This window comes from Sciurus carolinensis, chromosome 8, assembly GCF_902686445.1.
Source record: "Sciurus carolinensis chromosome 8, mSciCar1.2, whole genome shotgun sequence".
Lineage (NCBI taxonomy): Eukaryota > Metazoa > Chordata > Mammalia > Rodentia > Sciuridae > Sciurus > Sciurus carolinensis.
The window spans coordinates 83,799,822-83,817,977 of NC_062220.1; the positions used below are offsets into that span (position 1 = coordinate 83,799,822).

The window sequence follows — 18,156 nt, forward strand, 5'->3', positions numbered from 1 at the left end:
GATCATAAAGAAAAGGATAGAAACAAAGGGAACAGCAAGGTCCTATTAACGTAAACCAGAACTACACAACATAAAAAGGATGTATGAAAGATATATCCAGCAAATCAAAAACTGACAAAAGAGATCAATGATGGGGTGTTGCACAAGCCTTAACCCCAGAGTAAGCCCTGTCACTAAAACTGGGTGGTCCTTGCGCCTGTGCAGCCCAAGACCAGTGGAATAGAACAGAAAAATCCAGAAGTCAGGCCAGATATTTGTATATATGATGCAAAGGTGGCATCCCAAAGCTGTGGGGGGATGATGGCCATTGCAGTAAGTGGCATCAAGAGAGATAATGAACAACCTAAAGAAAATAAAAGTTGAAACCTAATTTATTCACTATACCAGCATAAATTCCAGGTTTTCATGTAAAAAAATGACAAAGAAGGAAAGGGAGAAAAGAAAGAAGGGAGAGGGAGAGAAAGAGAAATAGACACTAAAAAAAAAAAAAAAAAGAATAAAACTCATATTTTTACTATAGAGCAGTGGTTAGCAAACTTTTTCCATAAAGGACCAAATAGTAAATATTTTAGTTTTATGGGCCACTTGGTCCCTGTCACAACTTCTCAATGCTGTCATTGTTGTGCAAAAGCATCCATAGACATGTGTGAATGAAGGAAAGTGACTGATTTTCCATGAAACTCTTTTGAAAAAGCAGGTAGAAGCTGTATTGGACCAACTTGGACCATGCTTTACAAATCCCTGAGTCCTGAAGGCATTTTAATTTAAGACTAAATATTCTGAAGCCACACAAGAAAAGACTGATACGTTCAACTATAAACTTAAAATATCTGTAAATCTCCCCCCCAAAAAAAACAAATATTAAACACAGACCAAAGATAAATGAAAAATCACAAATAAATTTTTGCAACTCACTTCACAAGGGGATAAAATCCCAAATATATAGAACCTTCTAGAAATGCCTTCATTTCACTTCACTTTTTCCTTCTTCTTGATCATTCCTTTAGGCAAAGCGACATGCTCCTCTTTTACCCCATCTTAGAAAACCTTTCTCTTGACCTCATTATTGCCCCTGCTTCTACTCTGTCTACTCCTGTCTTGCCTTACAAATCTTTGTGTGTCTCCCTCCCTCTCCTCCTTCCCCTTCTGAAACTCAGTTGTAAACCTCAGTTGCATAAAAAAAAAAATTTATTCTGATCAATACATTTACTGGGAATCTACTGAGTGATAGGAATGCATGAGGGATGCAGAAGTAAATAAAAATGCAATGTTCTTTCTCTTATGAATTAACAGATTAAAATCTAAAGATATTTGACTAATAGCAATACAACAACTAGATAATACATATACAATTCTATAGTGGTTATGTACAATCAATGAGGAGTTCAGAGTCTTAAAAGAACTTATAATAAGGGACCTAATCTAGCCTGGAGGACCAGAAAAATCCTCCATGAAGAAGTGATTGTTCAAGATGAAACTAGAAGGATGTGTAGGTGTTAGCCAGGTAAAGAGCTTTGACAGAGAATATCTCAAAAGACAGCAAGGTCTCTTGAAGGTCTAGGAGGGAAAGATGATTATTTAAGAAGCACAAAGAAGGCCAATGGACAGAAATGTAGGGACTAAGGGAGAAAATTGTGTTAAGTAAGCCTAGGAGGTAGGTAGGAACCCAAAATACATAGCCTTCTAGTTCGATTTAAGAGTTTTGAAAACACTTTGAACTTTATATGATATGTTATTAGAAATATATGTTAATGGAAGCTCCATTGTAGATCATCTAGATTTGAGACTCTTGACAGAGATTTTCTGGGTTAGATGGATGACCCTGAATTTCAGGTATAAAACTGGAATGGAGGTGGAGACTTTAGGCTCACAGTTGTGAAGTAAATGAGCTTGATTTGTCAGTGTGTGTGGAGTGGAAAGGTGAAGGTCAGGGCTTGAAGTACAGAAGGATGAGTGAGCAAAGAGACTGTAGTGATCTCAGAGAGAAAAGAGATGAATCAGAGATCAGAGAAGGTTATGGCCAAGAGAAGTCAAATAACTAGTGAAGTCCATGTGGCTTACCAGTAGGTTTACTGAAAGCAAATTAAGTTGCTTGATTCAGTCAGATCCTTTATTGTCGTGGTTCCACGACCAAGTCTGAGGTGAAGAAGAAGAGGCCATGGTAGAAATCTACTTTTTTAAATTCTCGCTATGAGACTTCCTCTCCTGGTCAAGATGAAGAAACACAAATTGGATTTACCCTTCCATCTAAACAACAACAACAAAAAATTCCTAGACCAAAATGTATAAAACAACCCTCAAAACACCAGACATCAGCCAATAAAGGGCAATGATCTCTTTAATATGGGACACAAATCAGAGGAACCCTACACTGCCTCAGCTTATTGTCTATAGAAGGCACCCAGGCTGCCATGGAGGAGGAAATGAATTAGACCCTGAGAGGAGCTGGAGAAGGACATGTGGAGAGCAGGACAGTGAGAGTACCAGGTCAGAAGGAGAACACACAAGCTGCAGATGTCCCTCTAGAAGTTAGTTGATTAGTTGATCATGTACCTGAAGAAACCATCAAGATCAGGGGGAAAAAAACACAGGAGGATGATAATAAAAAGTATCTAGCGCTTCAAAGACAAACCCATATAAGTACAGTTATCTTATACTAGACAAAGGTGCCAAAAACTTACAATGGAGAAAAGAGAGCCTCTTCAACAAATGGCGCTGGCAAAACTGGAAATCCATATGGAATAAAATGAAATTAAACCCCTGTCTCTCACTCTGCACAAAACTCAGCTCAAAATGGATCAAAGATCTAAGAATTGGACCTGAGACCCTTCACCAAATAGAAGGAAAAGTAGACCCGAATCTTCATCACATTGGCTTAGGACCAGACTTCCTTAACAAGATCCCCATAGCACAAGAAATAAAAGAATCAATAAATGGAATAGATTCAAACTAAAAGCTTTTTCTCAGCAAAGGAAACAATCAATAATATGAAAAGAGAGCCTACAGAGTGGGAGAAAATCTTTTCCACACACACTTCAGACAGAGCACTAATCTCCAAAGTTTACAAAGAACTTAAAAAGCTTTACACCAAAAATACAAAGAACCCAATCAGTAAATGGGCTAAGGAAATGGGCAGACACTTCACAGAAGACGATATATAGGTGATCAACAAATATATGAAAAAGTGCTCATCATCCCTAGTAATTAGAGAAATGCAAATTAAAACCACCCTAAGATTTCATCTAACTCCAATTAGACTGGTTATTATCAAGAACACAAGCAATAATAAGGGTTGGCATGGATGTGGGCGAAAAGGCACCCTTATACATTGCTGGTGGAGTTGCAAATTGGTGCAGCCACTCTGGAAAGCAGTATGGGGATTCCTCAGAAAACTTGGAATGGACCCACCATTTGATCCAGCTCTCCCACTCCTTGGTTTATATCCAAAGTACTTAAGATCAGCATACTACAGTGATGCAACCACATCAATGTTCATAGCTGCTCAATTCACAATAGCTAGATTGTGGAACCAATTGAAGGATGCCCTTCAATTGATGAATGGATAAAGAAACTGTGGTATATATACACAATGGAATGCTACTCAGCCATAAAGAAGAATAAAATTATGGCATTTGCTGGTAAATGGATGAAGCTGGAAAATACCGTGCTAATTGAAATAGGCCAAGCCCAAAAAACCAAAGACTGAATGTTTTCTGTAGTAAGTGGATGATGATATATAACGAGGGGGTGGGGTGGGGTGGGGGGAAGAGAAGAATGAAGGAACTTTGGATGGTGTAGAGGAAAATGGGGCAGGATAGGGCAGGAGGGGGTGGGGGAAAGATAGTAGAATGAGACAGACAGTATTACCCTATGTATATGTATGATTACACAAATGGTGTGAATCTACATTGTGCACAACCATAGAAATGAAAAGTTCATTTGTGTACAATGAATCAAAATGCAGTCTGTAAAAATAAAAAATTTAAATAAAAATAAAATAAAATAAAAGTTTTTTTAAAAAGTGTATAATGCTTGCTCCAGGTGTGGTGGCACACGCCTGTAATCCCAGCAGCTCAGGAGGCTGAGGCAAGAGGATCTGAATTCAAAGCCAGCCTCAGCAATTTAGCAAGGCCCTAAGCAATTCAGTGAGACCCTGTTTCTAAATAAAATACAAAAAAGGGATGGGGATGTGGCTCAGTGGTAGAGTGTCCCTGAGTTCAATCCCTGGTACCAAAAAAAAAAAAAAGAAAAGAAAAGAAAAGAAAGTGCCCAGTGCTCACAATGGGCTGGAAATAGTACTTATTTCAACAGGGAGGGAAACTCACTTCTAGGGAGGTATCAGTTATTAGTTAAGGCAAGAAAGGTTTTGCTTCAACAGTGGGAAAAATTAAACCTAGACAAAAGTCAATCCTGGAACCATCTAACAAATCTGAAGAACAAGACCCAAAAGGACTAACTGTTGCTTAGTTTTTAACTATGTCCCAGAACAAAGTTTAAGAACATTTATGGGAACACAAAAATATCCAACAAACAAGAAGTTAATATGCACAATGCACAATGTCTGACGTCCTATTAAAAATTATAAGGCATACAAAGAAGGAAAATACAAACTATAACATGGAGAAAAGTCAGTCAGACCATGTGTGATGGTTAATATGGATTGTCAGCTCGATTGGGTTAAGACACTGTGAGGTGCATTGATGAGTGTTTCCAGAGATTTTTGACATGTGTGATGCTAAACTGAGCGGGGTAGATCCATCTTGGATGTGGGTAGTGCAGCCCAGTGGGCTGGGGGCCTGAATGGAAGGAAGGTGGAGGGAGAAGGAAGCCAATGCACTCACAAGTGCCATTTTCTCTCTCTCTTTCTCTCTGCCTCCTGACCACAACAGGCTGAGCAGTTTTCCTCTCCTGGGCCCTTCCTCCACGATGTGTTATCTCATCTTGGGCCCAGAGCAATGCAGTTGGCTATCTGTGGAGTGAGACCTCTAGAACCCTGAGCTCCAAATAAACTTTTCCTCCTCTAAGCTGTTCTTGTCAGGTATTTGGTCACAGCAATGCAGAAAATGACCAAAACATTCCAACCAGAAATTACACAAATGACACTAGTATAATAGTTATTAATAGTATGTATTCAAAAGCTGAAGATTGGACATGTCAACTCATGGAATATATACAAGAGATGTAAACTAAAATTCTAATGATGAAAGTTGCACGGTATAGGTGCAAAATCACTAGATAAGATTGACAGTGATCAGATATTGCAGAAGATTAGTGAATTTGAAGACATAGCAATAGAAACTAACCAGATAAAACTCAGAAAAAAAAAGAAAATCAAAAACAGATCACTAGTGAACTGTGGGACAATATACACCCACCTTATGACTCATTCTGCTCTTGAGTATTTTCCTAAGAGAAATGACAGTTTATGTCCATACAGTGACTTATAAGTGAATGACATTGCAGCATTGCTCATAATAGTCCAAACTGGAAACAACCCAAGGAACATGAGTAGTTGAATTGATTAAAAAACTTAAGGTATGTCATATAACGGAAAATTTCTCAGCAAAAGAAAGGATGAACTATTGATATATGCTTCAGTATGGGTGTATCTAAAAATAATGAGACTGACTGAAAGAAGGCAAAGAGTACACACTGTAGAATTATATTTATAAGCAATTCTAGAGAATGCAAATAAATCTAGAGTGACAAGAAGCAGATCAACAGAGAAAGGGGGCAGGGAGAGAGAAGGGAGGACATTTCAAAAGTACATTAGGAAATTTTGGGGGGTAATATGTATCTGTCAATTATCTTGAATGTGGTGGCTTCATATATTTATATATATATACATCTATGTATATATATAACTCACACACATAAATTCAAGTAAATGTTTTAAACATTCATAGCTGGGTGTATTTTAGTATGTCAACAAAGATGTTAAAAATAATCACATAAATAAATACATGATTTTGAAACAAAGGAGAGAAATGACTTAGCAGCTAGAGGGAGATGATAAGTTGAGTGACAGCTAGTTTTGTTTGGGGGGAGTTAGTTTTGGTTTGTTTCTTCAACAAACTCAAGCAAATTTAAAAGCTGAGGGAGATTAAAGGAAATTACAGGAAAAAGAAGAGGTAACAGGTGAAACAGATTCCTGAGAGAGAGAGAGAGAGAGAGAGAGAGCATATTCAGAGCCCAAGGCCAAGCAATACAGCTTGGACTGGAGAGAAAAGGGAAAAAGATGTCAAGATGCATATATGGTACATGAATCCCTGTTTTCTCTCTCTCTCTCTCTCTCTCTCTCTCTCTCTCTCTCTCTAAATGCTGAACCCTGAGAATAAGTTTTTATCCTTGAGTATCAGTGATATCATTTTAAAGTAAGATAATCAATTTTTCACAGTTCTCCCCATTCGGGAATGGTGTATCTCCTTAGAAGTAAGTTCTGCCAGATTCAGTGACTCCTAAGTTTAGGTTTTAATTGATATGAATCTGTGATACATGGTAAAAAGTAAGATCATTTTATTGAATGTGAACTGCGTCTTTCTCCTTATCATGTATAACCAGAAGAATGAGAAATTATACATCCATTATATATGATGTATCAAAGTGCATTCTATCATGTATAACTAATTAAAACAAATAAAAAATAATTTTAAAAGGGTTCTAAGTAGATATTTTGCTTTTCTACCAAAATCTCTCATGAACAGTTCTAAAAGCCCTGTTATATATGTCCCTGGCATGTCTTTCTGTAGTAAGGGAAGTGCAGTTGCCTAACTGAGAAGGATGTGGGTCTTCAAAATTGTGATTTCATTTGGGCACACAGACACTCTCTCACAGAAATAGACTTTCTCTGTGTCTCTCTGTCTCTGTCTCTTTGTCTCTGTCTCTGTCTCTCTCTTGCACACACACACACACACACACACACAGTGGCGGGGGTGGGGGGTTAAAAAGAGAGATGCTTGCTTCACAGTAATTGATATTTAATTCAATACTGTCAGAACAGCACAAAAACAAAGTATCAATTTAACAGAATCACTTGTCATATTCGCATTAAGATAGCATGTTAATCTTTCCTGAAAGATTCAGACTTCCAGAAGCATTCATTCAGGGAACTGTAAAATTTCAGCCCACTGTATAAAATCCTAATCCTGTAAGAATAATTCATGTATCTTTCATATTCATTCAACAGGTTTAACATTTAACACGATGCGCAAATTAATAGTCGATTTTCAAAAAACTAATCAATTTCATTTCAAGCAAGATTTCCAGCAGGATCCACACACGCGATCATAAACTGAAACATACTTAGGGCTTCACAAGGGCCACTAGATAATGAAGAAGCTGCTGTTTGTTTATGGTCACTTCGGACCAAAAGTCTCTAGACGCTGGAAACGCGGCCCTTCGCCCGGCGGGCAAGTTAGTTTACCATGTTCCGTCTCCGGGAGTTTTGAGTCCCCACACTCTTTCAGGTCGCTAGGAAGCCCTGCTTACTGAGTTTGGTCAAGTACTTGGGAGGACCGATCTCAAAGAAAAAACAGCTGAGCAAAGGGACCAGACCATGGAAGCTGGCTCTCATCTCCTCGCGGGACTGGTTTGGGATCTTGGGGATCAGGACCCTGGCCAGCCGCCTCCCAGCTGCTTTAACTGTGGGAAAAACCTGTGCGCCCAGCCGTCTCCCTCCGAAGGCGCGCAGTTGTGCCGGCCAAGTGCCGCGCGTGTCGAGGAGATGCTCCACCAAGTACAGGATTCGGGTAGCACTACCCCCATGTCCGGCGGGTTGGTAATTTCGGTGGCAGAAATTTGGACTGCGCCTATTTGTGACAGAACTAGACCCCAAGTGCAGGAAAGCCGGGTCTCGACGCCGCCCGCGGAAGGCAGGCACTTAGGATTTGACAGGGTCCGGCGCACTTGGAGCGCGCTGCCTGGCTTTCATTGTCCAGGCCCGCAGAGGCCTGGCGCGAGAGTTGGGGTGTAGGTAGCTTCTGAAGCAGACACTCGTGCGGCTGCAGCTCCAATCCCCTCCCCCAGTCGCTCGGGGGCGGGAAGTGGAGGGTGGGAGTCACCCAAGCGTGACTACCCGAGGCCCCTCCTGCCGCGGCGAGGGAGCTCCATAAAAGCCCAGTTGCGACCCGATTTCTGCACCCCATCCACCCGCCCTCACACCTGGAAGAGGAGCGCCCCCACAGCAGAGCACTTGCCGCCCAGCCACGCCCGCTCGCCAGCCACCGTGAGTGTCGGGACCGGTTTGGGTAAGGGCGGGAGCTAGGGGCGCGGGTGAACTTGCCCTGGGCATCATCTCACCCTTTCCGGAGCCCCGGAGCCCTGGCAGGGCGCCCTCGGATCCCCAGATTTTGAGGTCCGGACTTTGCATGTTTCACGCCCAGATGTCCGCTGGCCCTTCTTGGCGGCTAAATTTATTAGCCCTTTCGGGTCCCCTCTGATTGTCCTTCTGCCCTTCTCCCAGTCCCGCCTGACTGGGCGTTCCCTCTGGGTTATGTTTTGGAAGATATGGAGGGAAAAAGTGGGACCCCTATCCCAAGGCAACTGACCATCTCCCCGGAGGTCGCAGCCAGGAAACCCAGATTGCTGTGGGCGGAGAGAGGTTTCCCAGGCAGTGCCTTCGAGGGAGGAATCCCCGCGGCGCCCAGTCATCTCAGGATTCTTGAAATCTGAACGGAGACTGGCTAGCCCAGGTAGCAATTCTTTCCCCGCTTCCTAACTCAATTGTCACCCGGAGGGAATCTCCGTAGCTGTCCATCCCAGGCAGACCAAAAGTAACAGAGAAGAAAGTTTTCTCCTCCGAGAAGTATTGAGGGAGAAGAGGAGAAAAGCGATCATCCTTTAACTCAGAGGAAAGAAATTCCGATTCTGTTTTCAAAGTGTTGAACTGGAGTTGCTACCACCTTGCGCCTCTTGCCCCGCGACTCCGCCTTGGGACTTGGATAGGAGTTGCTCGGAGTTTTCCCGCGAGTAGGGGGGCGGGGCCCGGGCAGATCATCCTCTAAACCTGCAAAGTGGTGCTCGCCAAGCTCAGCTTCCTTCTGGAGGGCTAGGACTGGTGAGGTGTCAAGGGTGGCAGCAGTGAAAAGGGCTCAGGCGTGTGTCCTCTGAATCCCCAAGTTCCCAATTCCAATCCACTGAGCCTTCTATGTCCACAGATGCTAGGTAGCAAGCGACTGGGGCTGTCCGGACTGACCCTCGCTCTGTCCCTGCTCGTGTGCTTGGGTGCGCTGGCCGAGGCATACCCCTCCAAGCCCGACAACCCGGGAGAGGACGCTCCAGCGGAGGACATGGCCAGATACTACTCGGCGCTGCGACACTACATCAACCTCATCACTAGGCAGAGGTGGGTGGGATTCGGGAGAATACTCCGGAGAGCACCAAGCCTGCACGCTGTAGATCCTGGGGATCTGGGGTGAAAGGGACCATTTTTTTTTTTTCTTGGCTATATCCAGAGAAGGACAATATCGGGCACATATTCAACTGTAGGTAAAACGTTCAGGGCACAAACTGCAGAAACGGGATACATTCCCTCTGTAACTCTCACCCAGGTCCTCCAGGCTTGCTCTGGCATCTCCCACTTAGCCCTGTGTCTTTTTTTGTTTTTAAGTCCTTTGGAGTCGGTCTAGCCGTTTAGATGGAAAAAGTGCCCAGTGAAAGGAGCAAGGGTATGCCTAAGAAAAGGTGTAGGGAGGAGAGGGAACCTGGTGTCTAGGGAAACAGTCATCACCAAAGAAAACCAAGGAGGAAACAGCCTGATTGCCAAGAGGTGGCCACACCTTCTGACCTGCCCAGGGCAAACTGAGTGACAGCATTTAGGAAGAGACAAATAGAGTTATGTATGTCTTTATGTACAACATTTTTGGCAGTCTCACCCCCATGCTTGAAAATTGTAATCCCAATAATTAACATCTTAACATGAAATGCAGACTTAGCTCATTTTATAGCAGGTGAATTCTGAAAAGAAGTCCTACTTTCTTTATTAAGAAAAAACTTATGTGAATCTAGTACCTCTGGGATAAATCCAGGGAATACTTGGAATTTGAGATATTGTAAACCTTATTCTGGATGCCCAGAAAGTTAAAGTGAGTTGTCACATTTTCACTCTTAACATTGAATATTAAGTGAAAAATCAAATCCAAACTATTTTAAACACAAATGCAATATTTAAAATTTGTTTCCAAAATTGGTGCATCTCAGTTCTAAATGACTTAACATGTTATCTTAAGGAGCTATAAAGGATGAGCCCTTTAGAAGTATTAATGTTATTTAACAGGTTTCACTTATATGTTGTAAAGTATTGGTTTTTTTTAACCATATTTTTACTTTTACAGTTACAGAATAGTTGGAAAAAATCTAAAGTAGGGTGTTTGGGGCTAGGAGTGAATTTATACTTCAAAATAGTTTTTTTCCTTTCATCAAAAAGGTATATGGCATTGTGAAAAGACTTATGAAAAAGTTCCAATTTACAGAGGATCAATTAAATATTGATTCATGATCCCTTAAAATGTGATCATTTTAACTAGAAACATGTTTTGAATCCTAATAGACTTCCCAGAAAGTTAATTGCTGCAATTCTTGCTTTGAGTACAGCCCAGAATGAAGAATTTAGACAAACAAAAGATATTAACTGTTATTTTTTCTAGAACAATGTCATTAAGTCATAGCAAAATATACAGCAGAACTCATTTTTGCAAAGATAATTGCTACAAAGCTTTGCCATTGTATAAAACTTTAGCTCTTCAAAATACTTTCCTAGGTATCTTATCCAGTCTTTACCTCAAAGCTTTGAAGTTAATATAATTATTTCCATTTTATAGATCATGAAACTAAGAACATTTCATAAAGGTTTCTTTTAGAGGTTATGGGATTGGAGTTTCTTTGGGTGTTGTCATCACCATTAACAGTCAGTATGATCTCCAGCATCTTTGATGAGGAAAAAATGGGAGAGGGACCTGAGCTCCACAGGAAGAGATTCAGGTTAGATGGGAATAAGCTGGTCCCACAGTTTCCTGCCTCATCTTCATGTAAATTCCTTTTGAAAGCCATCAGAGGCTCCTTATGCTCTCACATATCCTCCATTGTGCACCTACTGACTTCCCACCATAGATGCCCACTCACATGCACAAGTATGTGTTTTTTAAAATTACAGTGTCATTTGTGATTATGTTTGAAGTCAGCATATATGGTCATAAGAAACTATTCTTTCCTTTTTCTACTTGGTTCATGTTTTTGGGGTTGCCGTATGTAACCTGGTTCACTGCCTCTGAAGGTTGCTTTGTTTATTCCAGAGTGTGGGTCTATCCCATTTTGCTTATGTGGTTCCCTAGATCAGCGGCTCTCAGGATGATGTTATGCTCTCCAGGACATTTGACAATGTCTGGTGACATCTTTTATTGTCCATCTAGGGTGGGTGCTACTGGCATCTCATGTGGAGAGGAAAGGGATGCTGCTAAACATCCTAGAATGCCCAGGACAGCACTCTACAACAAAGCATTATCCAACTCCAGATGTCAGCAGTGCCACGGTTGAGAAACTCAGCCCTGGATTACTGTTTCTCAACCTGGCTACACATCAGAATCACCCAGGGAGCTTTTACAATATACTCAAGTTGGCCTCCACCCTTGACCAATTAAATGAGACCCTTGTGGGCGGGGAGGAGGGAAGGGGACCTGGGCTTTAAAGTGTTTTTTTTCTTTTTCTTCTTCTCTCTTTCTTTAAGCTCTCCAGGTGATTCTAATGTGCAGCCAGGTTTGAGAATTTTGCCCTCGAGACTTAGTCTTTGCAAGTTAAACCATTGTAGAGAAGAAGGATAATCCAGAATTAATTAGAGAAGCAAGAGTAGTGAGCATTGCTGTCCTGGAACGTAGTTTATGACTGTGCAAATCCTGCTATTACAAATTTAGATTCTTTTCTGTTAAATTAGAGAAAATAATTGCCAGTTCTTTCACTCACTGGAGCATGATGAAAGTAAGTGAATTAAGGTTGCCCAGGAGTTTTAAGATTAGTAGAAATCAACTGATGGACAGAATAACTAAATATAAGCCATAGCCTGCAGCCTGATATCACAACTCAAGAAAGTCTTAACAAATGATGGGAGAGAGAGTGCAGGTTGAGGGCGATGAGGGCTTTTATTTTGTCTTTGCTTCCCTTGCGTCTCTGCAAAGGATCTCACATCTTTCCAAAAAAGTTGGATTTAGTTAGGATTGATAAACAGTTAAAGCATATTCTCTGTCAGCTTTATTCAGCTTGTACCTGTTAGTTAATCCACCTATGCCAGACTGTGTTTTCATTTGTAAACAAAATGGCTCCTGGTGTCCAGTGCCTTTTCTGAGAAAGGGGAAAATACTCTGCAACAAATGTAATTGGTTATAGACTTGTCAAACCCATTAGCAGTATCCTCGAGCAGGACACTTATACTACTCTTCATGGGTAAATGTAACTTTGCATTCAGATATTGTCCCAACATATCTTGCTATAGGAGGGAGAATAAAAAGAACACTTTAATGGATCAACAGGATTTCTTTAAATTTATAGGGCAAGTTAAAAATCACAGCATCAGGAAAGGTTTTTAGCTTTTGGTGCCATGAGTAAATATGAAAAATACAAGATGCAGGATCTGTTGGCAGCTGTAAGGACGGATGTGTTTCAACAGCAGTAACTTGCACGTGTGTACCACTTTGTTGCTCTCAAGCATTGTGACTCACTTTCACATTGAATTTTCACAAAGACTCTGATTTGAGTGCAGGTTAGAATTTTTTATGAATGAGAAAACAGATTCAAAGACACAGGTGGGGTTTGAACATCATACTGCTGGGGTTTTTTTCCAGAGCTGTTTCTGGACTATCATCTGGTCTCCTTATTAAGATTTAAACTGCTGTGTATCATCAGAACTCTAGCCAATCAACTAATTATGGAAATGTTTTCAATCAAGCTTCAGTGCTTTTGAATTTCCCGTCACATAATTATAAAAGAATATCTATATACGTACTACTGGTGGTAGTTTTAAAAGAAAAGAATTTGACTAGAGATTTTGGTTGAGTTTAAATACACTGCTAAGTTATTTATTATGAATTTAAGCAAATTCTAAATATATATGAAATTTAAAACATATTTATGATTTTTTTGATGATAGATACTTCGTACATCTATATTACTTATTAGCAGATGAACTACTGAAAATAACTTTAAGGTTCAATATCCTAAATAGGAGACTATCTTCTTTTTTCCTAAAGACTTTAATGGCTATTCTAAGCTTGCTTTAAAAGACTTTCCTTTTCTTTTTCTTTTTCCAGATATGGAAAACGGTCTAGCCCTGAGACACTGATTTCAGACCTCTTAATGAGAGAAAGCACAGAAAATGTCCCCAGAACTAGGTATGAGCAATCTTGTGTGATGACATTGTTGCAGAGCTCAGGTGCCCAGGTGAAGGTGGGAGGGACTGGGTTGGAGACTTCCAGATGAGGAGGGATTTGGGCAGGAATGGGGATGGAGAACCAGATAGGGAGGACCTTTCTTTTCATGCACTCATGGTAAATCTCTAAATTTCTGTGGAGTGACATTTTCTAGCCTACACTATTTGGTGTTCCTTTGAAAGTCTAAACTTAAGTAACTTTTAGTTCACAAATTACTGAGTACATTTTCTAGTATTGTTATAATTAGGGCTGCATAGAGTAAGCCCCTCACTCTAAATTTAAATGACCAGTTGTCCATCTTTGCCTAAATCATCCCTAGTTTCATACACTTGGTGAAGTGCCTATGTGTCCTAGGAAATGTTCCTCATGTGTTTGACTCCAGTCTTCCTGATTTTGCACAAAGTTGTAGATGAATCAGGAGCTCCTGGTGAGTTTTTGGCATATTTTAGTTCAACATAGTAAGATTCAATGCATGACTGTTGGACAACATTATTCTTAGGAGTTTATTTGCAGCCTTGCCACTTTCTTGGAGTGTAGATCTATTTTGGGAAGAGATGTCCCTAAAATCTAAGCGCTAGCCATTGGGCTGAAATTCTCTGGCACCTCTTGGACAAAGAAGGAGTGTAAAGAAACCTAATCTGCTTCCATTTTCATACTCCATTGGCTACTCTGCCTCTCTCCCCACATTGTCCCACCTCTGCCCACAGTAGGATCAAGTTCACAGGGTCCACTCTTGTCTGAGGTAGGTTGACTGCCTCAGACCCAGAGCTTTACAACATCAAGAACCAAGTTCCCCAGAAGAGGTCACTAGCACACTTGCTCAGTGTGAGCGTGACCGGAGTGTCACTCTTCACTGAGGTTCTCTCGAGAGAATCCATGAGTAACTATTGGGCCACCCACCTCCTCTCCTGCCCTCCCTCAGTTCCCTTGTGAAGTGGCCAGCCAGAGTGAAGGGCACAAGTATAGAGTTGGCAGATTCATTTTCTCTGAGGGAAACAATGATTCGAGCTGGAATAAAACTCCAGTGCTCTTGTCCCCAGAAGTACAACTCTGACTTAAACAGCAAATCTGAGAGAAACAGGAGGAAAATCACAAGGTTATTTTTAATACTAAGCAATAAGTGCCTTTTTCACTGATACACAGGTGATGTTTGCCACAGTAAGAAGTTTAGGGTAGGCTGTGTCTACTTGCAGTTAGGAAAATAACGATCCAGACCTACTTAGAACTCTGCTGCTGGTTTTTTCTTGTGGCCCAATGTGACACAGTTAGTGCATGCAATCAAGTTAACTGAACCCTGATTGACAGACTTATAGCAATTAGAAGGAAACAAAAGCCGATAGCCCTGAAGTTGCCTGTGAGTGCTGTTTTCTTGAAAAGGGCTTTTTATAGTCTAATGAATAGCATCCGACTACACAACAAAGCTTGCGGGAAAACAACAGAAGTATATTCAGTTGAGTAACACTAACTTTCTTGTTAGTTTCAAGTGATTCCTGTAGTTTTGATCTTCAGAAATATTGCCGAGTTCCTTGGTTCTTTTGATATGTACAGAACCTTTTAAATGCTCCCTCAGAGATTTGCCTGTGACTTCCTTAGCATGGGTGAAAGGCACTCAGCTGGGCCTTTGCACATCACGCGGCTGTCTGTCTCACTCCTGCTATTGCACACGGCCTCTTATTTAGAGTGCCAACAGGAGGCTTCTCAAGAGTTTCTGATCCGCTTTCAGTTCAGAGCTGCGTGTCTCACTCTTGCAGGCATCCCAGGTAGTCAAACAGCTTCTCTTACACGCTTTGCTTCTTATGTTTTACAGGCTTGAAGACCCTTCTATGTGGTGATGGGAAAGAACACTTGCTCTCCAAGCTTTTCCTATTTTCAACCCATATTTCATCCTGTAAAACCAGAGTCTGCCCGTCCTACCAGTGCATGCAGCCCTTGTGCTGGATTCTGCCATGTTTACTTTGTCACCATTGTATATATGTGCATTTAAATAAAGCACCATGCAGTCAAAAAGTGTGTTCTCCTCAATGGACGATCTGTTATGGCCGTAGAGAGAATGACTTGAAGTTATTCATTAAATTATAACCTCCCTCAAGTAGAAGACTCAGGGTTTGTTTCACCAATATTAAAGCAACGGCTATGGAAGATATAAAGATATTGTTATTTATGATGATCAAAATTGTGTGTGTGTGTGTGTGTGTGTGTGTGTGTGTGTTTGTAGGTGAGTGTAACACATAGAAGCATTTAGAGACATTTGTCAAGGGCATGTTAATTGGAGGAAATATTCAAGAACTCCCCCCTCATTCACATGGGATCCTTGCTGATCTTATTAACCTATGTCATCATAGAAGGGACTGCTTGTCTCATAAAACTTTCTGCAAAATGTCCTCTGTTTCTCTACTACTGTACTCACTAGCCACATGTAGTTTTTGAATCCTTCTTGTGACTAATGCAAATAAGGAATTGAGTATTACATTTTTTTTAATTTAAATGGATTTGAATAGCCACATGTCCCTCATGGCTGCCAGATCAAACTGTTGAGGTCTAGACATCTATGTAGGTCACCGCTCTTAGAATCTGAGTCAACAGCACACTGAGTAGGATGATTACCTTTTCACACAACATGGGGGCATGTTAGTTAACTTGGCGAAAGGTTAACTTCCTCTTTCTTCGAGTACTCATTTGCTTGGGCAGAGTTTAAAATTAATGTTATTAAATTCTTACATGTAATTTTTAAGTCAAAGAAAATAATTCTCCCATACTGTTACTTTGTACGACACCATAAAAATATGCACAGATATTTTTATGCAACATGTTAAAATTGCTTGCAAAAACCCAAGAATAACAATATATAGTCATATGCTTAATGATAGGGACACATTTTGAAAAATAGAGATGACTTTTGTCATTGTGTGAACATCACAGAATGTACTTATAAAAACTAGAATGGGTATGATGTCACTAGTCTATACAGTATGATCTTATGGGACCACTGTCATATGTGTTGTCCTTTAATGACCAAAACATTTATGTGGTCAGTGACTACATGTCATGCATGACTTAGGGAATTTTATAGCATATACAATGTTCTCTGTACATAAACAATTTTATTGCTTTTTTGGTCAGCAAAGTCAGTGATGCTACAAAATATAAAACCCTTAATGAAACTAAGATAAAATTGTTCTGTGATTTCCCAAAATGTTCCCCTCATTTCTATTTCTTTGAACTGATATGTAAGGTGTTTTTAAAAAAATCTTTGAAGGTTGAATCAGTGTCAACGTATTATCACACAACAGCAACATTCTGTATTGATCTACTATGTTTGGAGATTTTCTTTACTAAAGTTAGTATTATGCAAAGAAAGTTGATTCAAAGATCCATCTGGTAGCACAGACATGCTGAGTATTCATCACTATATATAGAACTCTTGTTTGCATGGAGTAGAGAAAATAGAAGTAATATACACGAACCACTGAAAGATAATCCAGGAATTTTATTTTAAGCAAAAAAATTTAACCTCTTACCCCACCAAACTTAAATACATGGGAAGCCTAGCATTAAATAGCCCACATTTCACTCATACCCAGTCCTTGACCTCGCCGCCTCTTTGCCTCATCTTAGAAGAAAACAATTGAACCTTTGTGCCTGTGAACTCTGTGGTCCTGACCCAGTGGCTATCGGCCTATCTGATCTTCAAATTCATGAACTTCTGAGTTCTCACCCATGAAATGAAGAAAATAATTCTTACACTGGAATCAAAATTCAAATTCAGTTACAAGTAAGTGATAGAAGGGAGGTGATTAAGGATGAAGTTTTTGAAAGGTCGGATTATAAATCCCTAATAAAACAAGAATTAATTTTAAGATATACAATGAAAGCAAACAAGAAAATTGCAAAACTGCTTTCCAAGAGATTTCTGTGATAGTATTTTCAGGCTGCTGGACATCCTCGGAATAGGCTTAAAGATGCTGGATCACCTACTTGTTACTGCAAAAATAAATAAATAAATAAAACAATAATAATAATCTTCAGTAGAGTTATATTAAGAACAATTCAACCTTCATTTTGAAATGCCTATGAACAACATAATTATCACCAAGTAAATATATAAGCATTATTAAGATCTTCTCTGATTCTAGCTCTATGTTCTATGAGGTTTGATTTATGCTTAAGTTCTTTGCAGCTGTCACTGTCTGTATTTTGATCCTTACAATGCACATGATACAAACAGATGATTATCCCCTCAGTTTTTACAGATGAGAAAACTGAAGACTAGAGAAAATAAGTGACTCATCCCACCTCATTTCAGCTAGTGGAACTAGACAATGTGTCTACTTACAACTTCTCGCCCTCCTGATGGTGTTTTCAAGGACAGGTAAGTGGACACCAGGTCACATGCGATCCAGCAAAAACCATAATGCCAACACATTTAAATTAGAGAATAACAAAGGACTAAACTAATTGTGCAAGAGGTGAAATGGGTAGAACTAGTTGGAAAAAGCTTAATAGAGATTGTGAATGTGAGTGTCAAGGGAATTATGGGTGAGGAGAACAGATGGACTCAATGCAGGTGGGTCTGACACAACTTATGGAAGGAATTTTCAGAGGTACACCTGGCAGGACCAGACACAGAGTGGTCAGAGATTGGGCTGATGGAGTAGGTCCAAGGATGAACAAATTCATCCATTTGCTAAACATTTTTTGAGCACCTAATATATATTGGACATTGTACTAAGCTGAGGATACAAGG

At 40.3% G+C, this 18,156-nt stretch overlaps 1 protein-coding gene across 1 annotated transcript; it reads left to right on the top strand.

Moving 5' to 3' along the window:
* Positions 1–8,125: 8,125 nt before the first annotated feature.
* Npy (neuropeptide Y) lies at positions 8,126–15,397 on the top strand. Its single transcript, XM_047562612.1, has 4 exons — positions 8,126–8,224; positions 9,156–9,343; positions 13,293–13,373; positions 15,220–15,397. Exons 2-4 carry the CDS (start codon positions 9,156–9,158, stop codon positions 15,242–15,244), a joined length of 294 nt encoding a protein of 97 aa, XP_047418568.1. The 5' UTR covers positions 8,126–8,224; the 3' UTR covers positions 15,245–15,397.
* Positions 15,398–18,156: the final 2,759 nt, after the last annotated feature.